The sequence below is a fragment of the Terrapene carolina genome, unplaced genomic scaffold, assembly GCF_002925995.2.
Source record: "Terrapene carolina triunguis isolate 2854851 unplaced genomic scaffold, T_m_triunguis-2.0 Scaffold66, whole genome shotgun sequence".
Classification (NCBI taxonomy): Eukaryota; Metazoa; Chordata; order Testudines; family Emydidae; genus Terrapene; species Terrapene triunguis.
This window is the reverse complement of record NW_020664417.1, coordinates 51,797,046-51,815,497: the sequence shown is the minus strand read 5'-3', so window position 1 is coordinate 51,815,497 and position 18,452 is coordinate 51,797,046. Positions and strand designations below refer to the sequence as shown.

The 18,452-nt window shown below is 44.8% G+C and overlaps 1 protein-coding gene across 3 annotated transcripts in view; it reads right to left on the bottom strand.

Moving 5' to 3' along the window:
- LOC112102024 (rho GTPase-activating protein 7) overlaps positions 1-18,452 on the bottom strand; it is a 164,333-nt gene that overhangs the window by 37,220 nt on the left and 108,661 nt on the right. Inside the window, exon 1 of one of the 3 annotated variants that reach the window (XM_026647923.2) lies at positions 11,971-11,994. The exons of 1 other annotated variant lie outside the window; for it this stretch is intronic. Coding sequence is in view for 1 of the 2 variants with exons in the window: in XM_026647922.2 (XP_026503707.1) it covers positions 11,496-11,532 (37 nt within the window). In the remaining variant the exon portion in view is untranslated. Of the gene's footprint in view, positions 1-11,495; positions 11,554-11,970; positions 11,995-18,452 lie in introns of those variants that run through there. One more of the 3 variants, XM_026647922.2, reaches the window with a different exon arrangement.

The following is an 18,452-nucleotide window of genomic DNA, read 5'->3' as shown; positions in this document are numbered from 1 at the left end:
ATGCAAGTACAAAGGGATTCTGCTCCCCGCAGTTCTCCCATTAAAATAGTTAACATCTTAATTTTTGGCACAGTTTTGGAAAATTTCTGGTCAGTACCAAACCAGTGTCTTGAACTAGTCAAGAAGTTCTGAACCGTTACTTTGCAGAGGCTCATACCCTGGCAGAAGATGTCCCAGGTTAATGCCTGTCCCTCTTAGGATGCAAAATGACAACCCCGGTGCAATTTGGAAAGCAAACATTTCTCTGGGTATTTGAATTACATTCCTGCCAAATATTAGGAAGTTACCATTCTAAAGTTACCTTTCAGGCCAGGATCACCACACCCACAAATTCTCTTTCATAACCTCAGATAAAATTCTCAAAACTACACAGTTAACTACTCCTCAGTACGAACGCAGCAGAGGAATTATCAGTTCAGTGCTGCGCACCTTTCAAGAAAACAACATTGGTTTTTGGCAAGTGTCAACAGTTTAAAAAAAAAAACAAAAAACAAAACACCCCAAAATGTATATAAATGAAAAATCAGTATTTTGTTATCATAATTATCTTAATATAAAAGTTGAAATTTGTTAAAAATGTCAACGAACATTCAAACAAAAAATAAATAATTCTGAAAAGCCTGATAAAGGTTCTTGCTCAAAGATTGATTTTAATAGTGTTAATCAATTCTTATTACAACAGTGCTAGGACAATAGAGTACTGTGTCCCTTTTATTGTAGGTGTGCACTACTGATAACTTTTTAAAACATCATGGGCCAAATTCACCCCTGGTTAATGCCATTGTCACTGGATGAATTTGGTCCTTGTGTTTAATTTGCAGGGTCTGAAAAAAGCTAAAAATATAGCCTTTCCTGAGGTTTCCTCCCTCTTCTGCATCTTCAAAAACACACAAGAAATTTTGCAAAATGACTATTTTAATACACCCTCAAATTTCACTTTGCTTCAACCTATTTTGATCTACATTCAGCTGGGGTGTGTGTCAATCTCCATTTAACTCTGCATACTTCAATAGTCAAGTCAAACTAATAAAGATGCCTGTACAGATTTCTTTGATTTTCACTATATTTCTTGCCAAACGCTTTTGAAAAAAAATGTGTAAGGTCTTTGAAAGGGAAGATGTGTGGCACCACCTCCTTTCCCTTCCTCAGATTAGCAATGCCTGGGGTTTTTGAACAAACATGCTGCTTTCTAATAATAAAAGCCCTAGAAGGAGGAGGAAAAAAAACCCCACTCAAATATTTCTCGATGAGCTGATGACAACTGAAAAACACTCTTCCTGTGTTATTGACTGGCTTTGTGTCAAGCACTGGAGGGGATTTTCAAGTTATGGAGATATTTGGAACCCTGTAGCAAGGCTCTAACTATGCTGTTCATGTTATGTATAAACCACACCACATTTGGAGAAGCAACAGAAAATGTGTGGAATTCATTGTGGTAATAGAGGGAGAAGAGAGTAGAATGAAAGGAACCAGATTTTTAGGATCTTCCTTTGGGATCCTATATTGATGTTTTCTCTGAAAGCCTGAGTACAATTTTTAAACAGAACTTTTTATAAAGATACCAGCCCCCACTACTTATTCAGAGTCAGAGTGAGCAGCTCATTTCTATAGCTGGTGCTTTAAAGTTTAATTACTTGCATAATGACAACAGCCAAATTTTAACATTAGTTTCCAAATGCATTAACCCATCTCTGTTTCTTAGTTCCATTTATTTTTTCCTATAAATTATACCAAGATAAATCATATAATAGTTTTTATTGCATATTGATAATAGCAAGCAACACATGAAATATAATATTGACCTCATGCATCAAACTCTGATTGACTCATGATCAAAATTCTCTTTTCCACAGTCCTTGGTATATAGAATTGTTTCAAAAGTTTTTCAGGCCAGTCTCTCTCTCTCTCTTTTTTAAAAGGACGTGGATTAACAAAGAAAAGGAAACTGATTTTGATGTAAAATGTTTCAGTTTCATTTAAGACCTGATCTAAAGCCCACTGAAATCAGTCTTTCCATCACTTCAAAGGGCTTTGGATTGGGTGCTAGCCTAGAGCAATCCTTGTTTTCAGAAGTGCAAGGGGATAAAGGTAAGAAATCTCCTTATGGTCTATCTCCATCTCCTTCCCCACAGATTCTGACCATGACTGGGAACAATCGAGCTCTTAGTGGTTTATGTGATCTTCCCAAATCTGGATAAAAATAATAAAACCTGGCATTGCCAAAAGCGATCACTTTACTTTCAAATTTGCCAATGGGGCAAACTGATGTATAGTTGGTTTACTTTTAATAGGTTGGAAGGAGAGTGTGAGGGGGAGGGGGAGAAAGAATATCACGGCTGGTATTTTGGCACTACTCACTGAAGGTTACAGGCCACTCACCTGTTCATATTGTTTCTCTTTATAAAGATTATGCATAAAGTCTGCAAGCATGAATATGTCTCCTCTGCCTAATCCTTAATTCAACACAGATTTATTAGCAGTGAAGAAATCAGAAAAGCCCATTTTATCCTTCTTGAGACACTGTCAACACACACCACAACTCACCATAAAGCATAGTTGTACACCAGGAACATCAGTGATACACACATGTTTATTGCATGTTGGCCACATTAAACAGTGTACATCCCTCCCTTCACACAAAGAGGGCATGAAAACAAGTTAAAATATGGTGTAATCTGATGTTTACTCTAACATTGTAAATAACCAAAACCAAAACTTATTTAACAAGTTTGTTTAGAATGGACTATTATAATCTGTATGTTTCCTTTACAATGAACTATTGTGTTCATGTGCTAAAGAGGTTCTCCCCTCACTGAGATTTTAAGGAAGGGCTTAAGATGTGGGGACATAAGCTATCCAATGAGCATCCATGTGAGGTATGGAAAAAAATTTGGACACTTCAATTTTTATCTGGCCTATTGGTCAAACAATAGTATAGGGCAGTGGTGGGCAACCTGCGGCCTGTCAGGGTAATCCTCTGGCGGGCTGCGAGACAGTGTTTACATTGACCGTCCGCAGGCACGACCGCCCGGAGCTCCCAGTGGCCGAGGTTCGCCATTCCTCGCCAATCGGAGCTGTGGAAAGCAGCGGCCAGCCTGCGCCGCTTCCTGCAGCTCCCATTGGCCGGGAACGGCGAACCGCGGCCACTGGGAGCTGCGGGCGGCCATGCCTGCAGATGGTCAATGTAAACACTGTCTCGCGGGCTGCATGCAGCCCATGGGCCGCAGGTTGCCTACCACTGGTATAGGATGATGGCAGGCAAAGAATTATTAAGGAGGAAAACCAGACAATTGCCTCTTGTGCTTGGCCAGCCAAAGGAGCCATGCTGGCAGGTTCCAGAGTGAGAAACATCCAATCCTTCTCAAAGGAACTTGGAGTAAAAGTGGAGAAGAACAAATGGATGGAGGGAGTAGAAAACCTCGTCCCTGTTCTCCATCCCCACAAAAGTGCCTGCTTACTATGGCATCTGGACATAGACATTCAGTGTATCAACAGAACTGCCTCCAAAGGCAGCAATAACAGCCCCCCTCTCCCTCCGAAACATCCCAACCTACAAGATCCATAAGCCTGCATAGTCTAAGCCAAGATCAAACCAAGAACTTGTACTGCAAGCAAAAGGTCAGCAAGCAAACTCAGGCTCTAGGGAAAGCAAGAGTGAACAAGTCCCACAGCCATAGAGCCTCCACTGAGAATGCCTGCATCAGAGCTCAAGACTTCAAATCTAGAGACCACTGAAAGCAGCCCCCAGCTGATTTCAACTGTCACAATGGTGACTCAGAAGAGAAGCATCTGATCGCTAGCTAGTCAGGTCTCACTACACCTGTCTTCAGCCTTGCCAATATAGGGGCTATTCTACGAGTGTACAGGGACTAGCACAGTGGGGCCTCAATCCCCAAACAGGGCCTGTAGGTGCCACTACAATATAAATACATAATACTAGTCATGCATTATCACACGATCTTTAGCTACGTAGTCACATACTACTTTTCCCCACATGCATGATCAGCAGAAGCCAGGCCCTTCAGATCTACAGCACAGACCTCTTCCATTTTGGTTACATTGTTATTCTCAATGGGGGCTAGCCCCAAGCGGGGAACGCGACACACAACTATTTGTGAGACCGTGGATATCAGGATTCCATTTCTTTTCTAGAAGTTTGTGGGCTAGTGGTTAGAGCAATGCTTAGTGATAGGCCAGCCAAGCACACATTTTTGCCACAGTATTCTGAAAAGCAGCATGGCTGAGTGGACAAGACTTAGTTCAGTTATATTAGGGACCTGGTCTCTAGCCCCACTTCTGACAGAAATGCTTAATAGTAAGGGTTTTGAAGAAATATAAACACCTGTCAATGGAAGAGATGAGCTTTGAAATTATGGCTTCCTGGCTCCCAGTTGGGTGACCACTCCCTAAAACAAAGGCTATTTAGACAGTAACTCTTTTGGCTTGGTGGTGCTGCAACACAAGGAGGCTGATTCACCCAGAATATAGCGCATATTGTGAAATCTAGGACTCTTGAAAGGTCTGGGCCCTAAACCATACATACCTTCGGGCTTCAGTATTTTAAATTAGTGTTTGGTGCAACCACTCCCATTACCCAAAATGTCTCTTCCTTCAAGAAGGATTCATTTAATATACATATTTATAATGAAGTTATATAGTTTTGATTGCTTCCCATGAAAATTGCTCTTTTAAGAGGCCATTCCTTTAACAGATATCAGAGTGGGCTCCACTATTTAATCTGAAGACTAAAAACAAACTCCTACTATACAAGTTGAAGATAAAAGTACAGATTTTTATTACGGATAAAAGCGTTTAGACATGGCTGATAAACTCAGAAGCAGTTCCTGGAAGAGAGTCTTGCTCACCAAAGCCACTGCAAGGCTGAGATAAGGTAACTTCCATAATTGCACTTTTAATATGCCAGGCGACAAATTGGCTTTTCTTTGAGCAAGTATTTAGGAAATAGAAACTTCAGATATGTTATGGAGAGAGTTATAATAACGGGTTTCAATGGAGCCAAATATTTCAAAGTCCACTTGAAAAATACCTTGCTTAATATTACCGAACTAAAGACCAAACCTTGTATCAAGTAAGAACTTACAGAAGGGCCTAAATGCAGTGGAGACATTGATCTGTTGCAGGAGGACAGGGAGACTTTGGCACATCTGAAGAAGAGGACTTCATGCAATGCAGGTGTAACACTGACAGGCCCCGGTCGTCAGTGGGTGGGATTGAACCTTGGGCCTCCGGAGCTTAAAGCATGAGTCTCTACCACATGAGCTAAAAGCCAACTGGCTCTTAAATGAGTCTGCTCTACAGCCTTAGCTAACTCTCTAAGTGGTCTTGGTGCCACTAGATGGGACAGAACATCACACCCAGAAGGTGTGCGTTACATACTTCCCCTAGCTGAGGAAGCACATCCCGAGCTTCAGAGACTTCCCAGTTGAAATCCCGGACGAGCCCCCACTTGTAACACTGACAGACCCCAGTCGTCGGCGGGTTGACTGGATTGAACCTGGGACTTCTAGGCGCTTAGTGCATGAGCCTCTACCGCATGAGCTAAAAGCCAACTGGCTCTTAGCTAAGGCTGTAGAGCAGACTCATTTAATCTCTCTCTCTCTCTGTGGTCTCAGTGCCACTAGATGGGACAGAACAGTGGTGGGTTACACTGGCTCTTTGTTTCTTAGTGTGTATGGGGAGCTTGGGGTGAGGTACAACCACAGCATCTGTGACACTGGCCGTTTTCTCACATAGCAGGGACATATGTTCACAGGGTTTTTTGTAACCCTGAAGCTGCAGTAGATTGCCATGGAATAGCTCTATGGGTCACTACAGACTCCAGCTATAGAAGATATATGGCTACTATAGACTCCCAACAGATTTTTTTTATGCGTGCTGTCCTGTGTGTGTGGTCTTCAGCTGTATGCAAGGAAGAGGATTTGGAGGGAGATTTTCAAAAGCACCAAAGCTATTTAGGTGGAACAAATCTCAGAGAAAGTCAATGGAAAAATAGTCCACTTAAATCCCTTGGGTGCTTTTGATAATCTCCCCCTTGTTCAAAAGTGGGCTAGTGTGGAATGTCTATTTCTGGGACGAAATGTCAATCCCATGTGATCCACCACAACTGTTCTCAAGAGAAACACATACACCTCTATTGGAGCTCAGATACTATTTGAAAGAAAATCCTTCATAACAAATAATAATGCTTAGTACTTACACAGCTCTACTCATCCACAGATGTTAAAATGCTTCTTAAAGGTGTGTATTACTATCCCCAATTTTAAGATAGGGAAACTGAGACAGAGAACTTAAGTAAGTTGGCTCATGGTCATATAGGACCTGACTCAACTACTCTTATACTCATGTCAAGCAGTACCTTATTTCACAAGCAGTCCCATTGATTTCATTGGGGCTATTTGCAGAGTAAGGTGGGCCAGCATGAGGACCACAACAAGCAGAACCAGGAAAAGAACCAAGACTTCAAAGCTCAAGTCCCGTGCCCCATTCATGCATCTCATCAGTGATGAAACACAGGCTGTGATTTTCCTCAAACAGCAAAAGACTAAAGATATGTCATAGCAACTTATTCCAGACTCAGAAGCAATTTTATTGGAGACATGGTATTCACTGGAGGGTGAAAGAACAAGTTAAAAGTTGTGGTCAGATCTTTGGCCTAAATAACATAACCCACTCCACTAATTCAGTCAGTCTCTGTTGGAAAAGCAACAGCCTTCACATTCCTCTATATTCATCAGCCTTGGAGTAAAAAATAAACAAGACCATCTTGACATCTTGAACCACACAGAATTATTTACAGTCTACCTTAGCCTGCTAAAGCACAGGGATAAATCAGAAATATGCCTGGAATTGCTAACGTTGCTGGTTTGAAATTCATGGTCGCTTCTTGGATCGAGAGCTTACAAGTTCTGCAGTTCATCTCAACTATAACAAAGCTTATCTTCACTTTAACAAGTCAAAGAAATAATTCCAGAAATGCCCTACTGATTTTGTCAAATTTCTTACTTATATCCTTGAGAGCTACCCAGCTTAAAAAAATTGTCAGAATTAAAGAAGAATGAAGGAAAATTTAGTCTGTCAATGACAGTTGTAAGGAGCAGTCTGTAGAGAAAACCCACTGTAATGCCCAATCAAGATGTTACTATCGTTTAGGGCAGGGGCCGGCAACCTTTCAGAAGTGGTGTGCCGAGTCTTCTTTTATTCACTCTAATTTAAGGTTTCGTGTGCCAGTAATACATTTTAACGTTTTTAGAAGCTCTCTCTCTATAGGTCTATATTATATAACTAAACTATTGTTGTATGTAAAGTAAACAAGGTTTTTAAAATGTTTAAGAAGCTTCATTTAAAATTAAATTAAAATGCAGATCTTATCAGTTTAGTGCAGTGGAACCCCAGACCAGCAGCGAGGTGAGCGGGGCCGGCGGCTGGTATCCCAGGCCGGCAGTAGGCTGAGCGGGACTGGCGTCCGGGACCCTGGCTGGCAGGAGCCGGCAGCCAGAACCCCAGACCGGCAGCGGGCTCAGTGAGGCCGGCGGACAGAATCCCAGACTGGCGGCGGGTTAAGCGGCTCAGCCCGCCACCAGTCTGGGGTTCCGTCCGCCGGTTCCTGCCGGCCAGGGTCCTGGCTGCTGGCCCTGCTCAGCCTACTGCTGGCCGGGGGTTCCGTTCACCCAGGCCGGCAGCAGACTGAGCGGGGCCGGCGACCAGGACCCCAGCTGGCAGCAGCGTGCCAGTAAAAATCGGCTCGCGTGCCGCCTTTGGCATGCATGCCGCAGGTTGCCGACCCCTGGTTTAGGGCTATATTATTACCCCTATATCACAGTGCAGTCCTTGGACAACAAAACAGTCCTCTTTGTGAGCTGCAGATCATTTGATTTGGCAATATTTCTGCAATATGCACAGGGAGGAAGGGGAAACATCTGAAGTTATTTTTATTTCTGTAAGTCTTCTGGTCATATAGCGTGAATGTTAGGGTGGAGCTAGTATTGTCTGGAGCCTGTCAGGGTCCTTTTGCATAGCCTCATTTCCTTCTTCCTGTTGCTAGGAAAGATAGTTAAGCATGAGAAACTCTTGTTTACAATACTGGACCATCCTGTTCAACACAGGGGCTCTTTTCCTCCATCTCCTTTTATAGACTAAGGGCCCCATCCTGTTCCCATTGAAGTCAATAGCAAAACACCAACTGACTTCAATGGAAAAAGGGTGGGTCCCCAAGAAACTCACTACATCACGGGCAGGAAAAATAAATAAATAAATAAAGCATACAAACCCCACCTTTAAATATTTACAAAAATGCGTAATTCCCCAACTAAGAACTACTTGCAGCATGAAAAATATCTGCTTGAAAGGAAGAGTAAAATAAAAGCATGATCACTCTCCCCCAACCTCCCTGCTCATAACTCAAAGTACAATTGGAGAAGATCAGCAACCTAGAAAGCTCTTACTGGGTATCAAAAACATGTTATATATGTAGGTTAATAGCATTACAGATTAGCATACAGAAGCACTGGTGGTACACACTTTTTCCTTTTTCAAGAGGATCAGTATGCATGGTATGCAAGCAAGTACTTTTAGATTTCTATAGTCAGCGCCAGTATTATTCCATTGTCCAGTAGGGGCAGCTACAGTGCTGTTTATCAGAAGAGAAGCACTCAACTTCTGCTGGTTGTAAGGCCCCAGGCCTGAGAACAGAACATACCCAGCCTCAGATCTTGTTCTCTGTTGCAATGCAATGTACTGTTCAAATATCTCCCTGTACATTCTAAAACTGCTGGGTATGTCATTGAGATTTAAGATCTAAACAAAACAAAAAAGGTCACCTTCTGTATTTTTAACTACTACTTAGAAAATGATTTTAGTGACAGCTGGTATCGCTCAAAAAGAACTAGAACTCTCTATGTGCATAAACCAACGTAACATATCTGCATTTTTCAGACATTCCATTGGTGAAGAATGAGCAAAGAGAACTTGTTTTATTACATGTCATATAAGGTCTGGGGATTCCTAGAGGTTACTGAATGCAGCTGATTTCAAATTGTTTTGATTCATCATAAAACTATCAGTGCAGGAGGATTGATAAAATAATAGATACATATTCTTTGCATATAATGTATTTCAGAACCTAATCTGAATATAGGAATCTTAACCTTAAACAATGTTTCAGACAAGTCTTGAAATAACCTCTGGGCCCATCTGCTAAACAGCAGGCTATCCCACTCCTCCATACTTTAATCTGTCATCGAGTTTTTTCCTTTTATTGGAAATGCAGGTCAAGTGACTTAAAGGATACTGCTACCATCTGCTGCAACCTGAAAGGCAACATGGCAAACCAAACTGGTTGAATTAATGGAGGAACCTAATACCAATTATCTACGCTATGGACCAGCAATAGCCTGCTGGCCAGATGGATGCTGAATTAGTCAAACTTCGAGCTGCTGATAGATTTACATTCAGAGGCCGTTCTGCAATCTGTTTGACTATTATCTTCCCTCTAGTTCTCCACAAAACAGCATTAAAAATGTAACCTGACTCTTGGTATCTCACTGCTTTGCTGCTGGGAATTTCTTGATCAGGCCAGAGAATTCAAATAGGTCACACTTACTCATGTCAAAAATGCATCTGTAATTGATGGCTAAGATAAAGATGCATTCCCTCAGCCCACAGACCCACACATTTTAAAAATTGTTACCATATGATGTGGAAATCAAAACCTTCTGGCAGATTAATAATTATTTATGTAGTGCCATAAATGTAGGTGGCACTGTAAAATTTGTTATTTTCTTTAAAAGAATAGAGTTAAAAAAAGATTGGTCACACTAATCGTAAATGCACTTTAACTTGTAGTACTGTGTTCATTAGCTTAATGGAAACACACTGTTCAGCAGCTTTACAATTATGGTAGAAGTGGGTCTTTGGTGAATAAAGAGGAGGGTAGTACTGAAATGTAACCTGACAACAAAAAGAATTTGTTTTCTATTTGTGCTAGAAATATAGCGGGGTTGTTTACTACTTGCGGGGGGGGGGGGGGTGGAAGGAGGTGTTCCTTGAAAGAGATCAAAGGCTCCAGTCATGACATCATGGGCTTGGGCACCACAGCACAGGAGGGAGTCATCTGGCTCCTTGAAGCCATCAGACTAATTATTGAGAACTTCAAAAGAAACTATATGCTTCCTTCTCCTGGGCACTTTTTTTTTTTTAAAAGACTGGTTTAACTATTTCAACTGTAGTGCCCTTTAAAAACCTCAGGCACAGCTCAATTACAACAAGCTCCTTTCCTTTATGAGTTATGAATTACAACTCTGACATTTTCACTTGGAATTGAAAGTCACAAATTCTAAGCAATCTAATAAAAAGCACGTTTCAAGAAAAGCCCCTCAGTCTTACTAGTCCAAACCAGCACCAGATTTTTCATAAGTTTAATAACCTACATTTTGCAAACTTGGCTATTGCCCTGGTATGTCACCAGCCACATAAGTTAACATTTACAGCCAAATTTCCAAACCAAGTCAACTGCTAGTTGAGACTTTCCAGCACCTGAACGTATTTTGTGTTTTAAAAACACTCTTTTCCTAGTTAGAAAGAGATTTGAAAGTATTGCCAGGGGCTATTAAAAAAAACCAACAAACCCAAACACAAACTTTCTAACTCAGTAGATAACTGAGGAAAGAGGGAACCTCGTCTGGATAGGTAAAAGCCAACAACAGTACTAACAGGACATTAGAAGTGGACTGAAACTTGATTCTGAATCTCAAACAAGCCAGAAAGGATGCACAGGATCTTAGATCGTTAAGAAATACGCGTACCAAAATGCAAAGGGGGGAGGGGGAGTAGAGACACCGGGGAATTGTGAATAGTTAGTGTACGTGCCAAGATAAAGGTCTGCGCTGACAAGCCTCCCCACCCTTTCAACTCTGCTAGGCGCCCCTTCCTCTAGCACAACAAGAGCAAGAGACACTACTGATCTAATCACACCCATGCAGGGAACCAATTTGCCTATCGATGATCTTCTCAAGCCGGATCAGGCTTGTTGCAGCAGAAGGGAACTTTCCAGGTGTTTTAACGCAACCTCCACTCCCTCCCCCTCCCCAAACCCCACATCAACCCAGTCCCGCTGCCCGGACGAAAGTCATTTTCACCCCCCCGCAGCATTAAACAGTAGCAGGACAACACATTGCAGCGATCGCAACTTAAAACCTGCTCGCTTTTTCTCTCTAGAGAGGCACAATGAAAAGCTACGGACTTTCGGTGCCAAGGCAGCTGTGAAAGCCCACAGACGAGGAACTAACTAAGGAGTGCAATAAGGACAGGCTCCCGTAACAGAGAGGGGGTCAGGATCTGGGTCCCCCGCCTGCCTGCCGTGGCTCTATGACCAGCTAAACACGAGTAACCGGCAGCAGAGAGAGGCCAGCCGGACCAGCGGCGCGTGAGCGAATCCCACAGCTGGGCCACCGCTGCAGGCGCGCAGGGACAGAGCTTACGTGTCAGAATCATGGTCTCCGGCGGCTCTTGGCACATCAAGGGCCGGGCGAAAGGGCGGCACGCGCGGGCAGCAGGCTTCTTGGGCGGACCTCAGCGCATCTCCCCAGCGCCGCGCAGGATCCCGGCCAGCGCCTTCCCCAGCGTCACTCTCCAAGCCCTTCACGGAGCAGGCTGGCAACTGCAAGCCCCGCCGCTCCCCCTCCGCCAGCGTCCCGCAGCCATCGCCCCCTCTCCTGCACTGCTCCCCGGGGAGCTGGCTGGGACTGCCCGGCCCCCGCGCGCTACTGACGGGTGAGCTCCGCGAACCTCCGCCCCTGCCTTGCCGCAGCGGCTCTGCGATGAGTTTGAAAAAGCCCCCCCTCCACCCTGTCCCACATAAACTTCGGCATCGCGGCTGGGCAGCCGCCGGCCACGCCCCCTGCCGCCCCGCCCCGCCCGGTGTCTCTTTCACGGGGGGCAGGATTGATCATTTACCTTGTGCCTCAATTTGTCTCCTGCGCGTCGGCGCCTCCCTTCCAGTCCCAGCTGGCCTGGGTGTCGAGACGTTCTGGAGAGATCCAGCTCCCCAGGGAGAATGCGCTCCTAGGGACCTAGGCCGTAGGCACGCTCTGCTGGAGAGCTTTACATAGGGTCCCCAACCCTCCAGGATTGTCCCCGAGTCTCCAGGAATTACAGATTAATCTTTAATTAAAGATTATGTCATAAAATGAAACCTCCAGGAATACATCCAACCAAAATTGGCAACCCTAGTGTACAACCCCCTTCTTTATGAAACAGCTCCCCCCCTTTGCACTGAGATGGGCATGGCCCTAGACCCTGGGCTCCAGGACTCCTCACTTTGGTGCGCCTGGTAGAGAAGGCAGCAGAGGAAATGCAAACTCCCAAGCTGAGGTTTTCAGATGGGTCCTAGCTCCAGTTTTTCAACAAAGCTCATGTTCCTCCAGTACCAACCCTGAGGTGGGTGTCTACAGTCCAGTCTGTACCAGGGAAAGTTTCTAAACATTTCCTACTGGTGGCAGCAATACGGGGGCCAGTCAGACATGGTAGGGCTTATGAAGTTCAGCTGTTTGGGAGCCTATAGCTGATTTATAAGTCTACATAATTTTGGGATGGCTCAGATTTAGGGCACTGCCAACAGACAAGTAAGGACTAAAAAGTCAAACCTCCCTCCTATCCACACAGGGATAGACAACCTCAGTAAAAACACTCTTGCTCACAATGTTTGCAATCCACTGTTTTTCTCCAGAGGCTGACTACAAGCTGACTGATTCATCTGTTGTAGTTGCCTTCAACTATTTTCCTAGGTCCTAACCTGTAGATATTTGAAATGTTAGTCATAGCATGAGCCATGGTCAGTGGGCTTTAGGGGCATTTCCCTAGTAGCAACTGTCAAAAAGTAAAGGTCAACACAGTCAATGCTGCTTTAATTACTTGACGATATTTTCTAGTATATATATATATATTGTAACTTGTAATGTCAGCTCACTATAGTGGAATATACTTTATTCTCTATTAAAAGAAACAATGGGCACAGCTCTGAAAAAATTGTTCCAATAAATGTTACTGTATAGGATAGTGCTGTTTGAGTTTCTGAGTATCGTGCGTGTTCCTTGTTATCAGTAGGAGCTAATGTACAGTTTTTAGTTACAGAGGGGCATAAGCAGCAAAATTTGGATCCAGCTCCAAATCCAGGACAGTGGGTATGTTAGGCACCAATTCTGGAATGAGCACCTGATGAAGGCGAGGATCCCACCTGCATTTCCATCTACATTCAGTCTTTGACCTTATTGCCAAGACTTATTTTTTAAAAGTTGTCAATTAGGATGGTGCTTTCTGAGATGTGGACACCCATCTATCAGGAATTGGAGAGAGACCACCAAACTCATTTCATAGTGGCTACCAAACAGTCACTAGAAAGTCATAACTAAACGTGAAAGGCTATGTATCTCAATAACAATTTCCTAAGTCATCTACTCCCTTTTACATTTTCTCATGATCATTTAAATACCCATTTTTGGTAGACACATTCTGAGCCTTAAAATGATACAGAACATGCACAAGTACTTTGAGCAGTTGCAAAGCGATGAGCATGTAAAAGAGCACTGAAATTTTGAAAATGTCTGCATATCATCAAAGACTGAGATTGGTTAATTTTATCCCAAATCAGCCTCATATTTTACATTAATTCTTGTTTTTTGAAGTTCCAACTGTTGTTTCAGCACTGCGGTCAGACAGATATAAAGTGTGGTTCCCGAACAGGCGAGCTGCCTGAAGAATACCCATCTCTTTCAGCAAGCTGCTAACTGGTAAGTTGGCTATTACAGTGTTGTTTCTGGAAACCCCTACACTGTTCCAGATCATTAATTCACTTTTAGTCAACAAGAGAATGGTGCTGCACTATATCTTCAAGCTTCACTTTTCACCCATTACTGGCTTTGTCAATTACCTCTTCTTATCTTAGTTACTTCCAACTCTTATAGGCTCAGTTGAATTTACCTGCATTTTTCGAATGCTTCTTCTATGGCAGGAGGTTCTGAGTTTAAAATGCAGGTCTGGCCCATAAAACATGAGTCCCTTAGGGGTTCTGGTGCCCCTGATGTAATTTTTTCCACTCAGTCTTGAGGACACGACTAATGCAGGTAAGACAGACCTATACTACGTTTCCAGAGGGAATTTCATTTCCTGTTGTTGAACAGGCAAGGCAATGCCACTATAATTAGTTGTCCTCTCTTTGTTGGCTACACCTTTGAGCTTTTACAGGACAAGGAAATGACAGGGTTGGCATCGCAAGGATTGGAAGAGTATTGTACTTTGGCAGTCTGACTTAAAGAAAAGAGAGAAAATAAGTTACTTCTGCAACAAGCCACAGAAAAGGAAAGAAGAATATAAAGTAGGTTACCTAGAGAGCCTATGAAAGACCTTCACTTCTGGGAAAGGCATTGTATGAGACAACATTTTCTCAAATCTCAAATTTGTTAGCCTCTAAGGTGCCACAAGTACTCCTGTTCTTTCTCTGGGGTATGAGTGTGTGTGTGGGGGGGGGGGGCGGGGAAGAGTGGAATCAAGGTTAGGCAGGTTTAAGAATAATAAAATTTTATTGATGTTCTTGTAATCTGTGAAATAGGCTGAAATGCACCTGTTGAAAGTTAGGGCTTGTCTACACATAGCAGTTGCACTAGTTTTATTTAAATTGGTTATAAACTGAGTTAAGTTAAATTGGGCAGATCTCTGTGTGGTCACAAGTATATCTCTTTAGTACTAGTTATATTGCTTTAGCTTGCATCTGGAAGAAAACAGCAATGCTTAAATGGATATAAGGCTGATTTAAATTGATGTAAGTGTTGCACCAGTTGAACTATATTGGTTTTAAATGACCCCTTTAGTAAAAGCATGTGTAGACAAGGCTAGGAAGGTACCATTCACAAATTTGAGTTATAAATGATGAAATGTTTAGGGTCCAATTATGCAATTCTACATTAGCGAGCACTTACACAAGTACTCCCATTGGGCCTGTAGTACTTTTTTCATATTTATGAATGGCTTCTATAAAGAAAAAAAAGAGGTATCCTCTTTTCACCCATCTCATATGCCATGATCCTAAAATATATGTTGCGCTCATTTAAATACAAATAATTAATAATTTGTATTTACACAGCACCTTCCATCCAAAGATCTGAGGTGGCTTTACATACATGACTGGACTGAGCCTTGTGAGGTCAATAAGGCTATGTCTACACTGTCCCGCAGTTTGGAATATGGGGGTGTGGATAGCAATGCATACCGAAGTGCTGCGCTGTTAGGAATACATTAATGGGAATTATCACATCTGCAGCATCCACACAGGGGAGTTACAGTGCAGCACTTTGCGGTGCACTGCTATTCACTCCCCCAAAGTCTGAACTGCGGGGCAGTGTAGACAAGCCCTCAGTTATTATCCTCATTTTACAGTTGACTAAACTGAGAAACAGAGCAATCAAGGGTGTGATCAATGAGGCAATTTAGGTGCCTAAACTCCAGAGTTAGGTGCCCAAGTTCCCACTGTAAGCCACAAAACTCCCACTTGGCTGCCTAATCTTGTAGGTGCCTAAACTCACTCTGTGCCTAACTTTCTGCTGTAAAAGTTTTCTAGGTTCCTAATTTCAAGACCCTGGGGATTGCACTCTGCTGCCCATGAACCAGAGGAAGACAGGTATTTGGCCACCTAAGTTGTGAGCAGGGCCGGCTCCAGGCACCAACCAACCAAGCACGTGCTTGGGGCGGCACCTGGTAAGGGGCAGCCAATCTTGGGGTGGCGGGGGGCAGCGCGGCGCGGCGCTTGGTGTGGGGGGGGTTCCGGCAGAGCAGCGCTCGGCAGGGGGGGTTCGGCAGCGTGGCGCTCCGCGGGGGGCGGGGGTGTTCAGCAGCGCGGCGCTCGGGGATGTTCGGCGGTGCGGCGCTTGGCGGGGGTTTCGGCGGTGCTCCGCGCGGGGGGGTTCAGCATCTCGGCGGGGGCTGTTCGGCGGCGCAGCGCTCGGTGGGGGGGGTTTCAGCGGCGCAGCACTCGGTGGGGGGGTGTTTCGGCGGGTCAGCACTTTTTTTTGCTGCTTGGGGCGGCAAAAAAGTTAGATCCGGCCATTGTTGTGAGTGGGACCTCATCTCTAGATGGTCTCTGAGCACACCTACTGCATCAGGTCCCATTTAAAATTCAGCCAGAGGAAGAGGAGGAGATGGTTCCACTACCTATCTTATAACTACAGAAGTTATCAGATGGGTACCATCTCCTCTGGCCATTTTATGCGGAGAGAGGCAGGTGCCTAACTCATTAGGTGCCTAAACCGCCTGATTCCTGGCGGTGGGTTCCTGTGCATGAATCACAAGCAGAAGATAGGTGCCTCCCTGCAGCCTGGACTTAGGCATCTAGGGCAGAGTTTAGCTCACATTTCTCTCCTTGGCATCTCCCACTGGCTAGCTTAGGTGGCTCCCCACCTAGCGTGCTGGCTTTTTTTGAATCACATCACTCTCCTCCCATTCATTATATAGGAAGCCTAGGTGCTGAACATAGTGTTATTCCTGTGATTTTTTTAGTCACGTAAAGGTTAGGTGCTGTGGCACTCAGCTTTACAACACCTCAATCCCTTCTTGGATCCCACTCTAACTGATTTGCCCAGGTAACACAGAAAGTCTGTATCTGACCCAGATCTCCTGAATCCCTAATCTAAACTTTAGCCACAAGTTCACCATCCACTTCACTCTATTAGGGCTGGTCTGCACTACCATGGTAAATCAATCTAACTTACGCAACTTCAGTTACGTGAATAACATAACTGAAGTTGACATAGTTAGATCCACTTACCATGGTGGCTACACTGCGCTGTGTCGACGGGAGAGCGTCTCCCATCGACTTCCCTTACACTTTTTTTTTTTTTAAATGGAGATATCCTATCTCCTAGAACTGGAAGGGACCTTGAAAGGTCATCGAGTCCAGCCCCCTGCCTTCACTAGCAGGACCAAGTACTGATTTTGCCCCAGATCCCTAAGTGGCCCCCTCAAGGATTGAACTCACAACCCTGGGTTTAGTAGGCCAATGCTCAAACCACTGAGCTATCCCTCCCTTCTCAGGGAGGTGGAGTACACAAATCGATGAGAGAGTGCTCTCCCATCGAGTTAGCATGTCTTCACCAGACCTGCTAAATCGACACTCAATGCATCGATTGCAGCAGTGCCGATCTACCGGTAAGTGTAGACACGCCCTTAGTAATCATCATCACTTAGGCTTCGTCTGCACAACGGAGTTAGGTTGACACAAGGCAGCTTATGTCAACCTAACTATGTCAGTGTCTACACTACAGCCTTGTTCGCGGCTATGTAAGTGCTCTACTACACCGACATAATAACTCCACCTCCACAAGAGGCGTAGGGCAAGAGGCACAGTGTCTGTGCCTGTTGGCTGTCATTCTTGTCAACTTCATGGCTCCATTCAATAGCAACAGGAAAAGGGATACTGTTTCAAGAGCAGGGGCATCATGAAGGAGAGGGATGCAGCAGTGAGGTTCTGTGACCTGCAATGTGCAGGAGGTCAGGCTAGATGATCATGATGGTCCCTTCTGACGTTGAAGTCTATGAATGAGGAGAGAAGTCTAGGAGCGAGAGGGGCATCAGGAGGAAATGAGAGCATAGAGGAAGGTGGAACAAGACTATTTAGTGCAGCGTTTCTCAACCTGCAGCCCACGGGCTACATACGGCCCAACTGTGTGCTAAAAAAATTCAAAATTTGCCACTCTGGTCTGGCAGGGGGTGGGGCTGCCTGAGGGGGGGAAAACATCTTGCAGCCTGCACCAGCATTCCTGCCAGCAGGGAGCTGGTGAGTGCTGCAGGGGGTGGGAGAGTGGGTAGGTTTGGGGGGTTGGGGGAGGCTCTGGGAAGTAGAGGTTTGCCCCAGGTTTTAGGTGGGGCTCTGCTCCTGGCCCCTCTTCTCGGGTCCTGGCTGCCGGCCCTGCCTGGCACTCTGCACCTGGCCGGGGTCGGGGTGTAGGTCACTGTCCCGGTCCTAGTCCCGGCTCTGTCCCAACCCTGCGCAGTGGTGTTCCATCTCCATCCCAGTCCCGTCTCCTGTGTGTGCCGGGGTCCGGAACTGGGGTCCGTCTCCTGCCCAGCCCTGCGTGGCAAGATTTGGGGTCCAGCTGCCTGGCCTGCACCCAGGGCTCCACTCCTAGCCCCACTCTGGGCAAGGGCGCTAGGCATAGAGGACTGTGGGCGGTTTTAGGGTGGGGCGCGCTGTGGTTCTCAACCTGCGGCCCACTTAACACATGGTGGGCTGCGTATGCGGCCCACAATGATAAACAGGTTGAGAACCACTGATTTAGTGCCTTGAAGGCAAGGATGAGGTACTTAAATTTGATTCAGTAAGAGAAAGGAAGCCAGTGAAGCAATCCCAGGAGGATGGAGTGACATGGTAAAAATGTAGAAGTTCTGAGCGC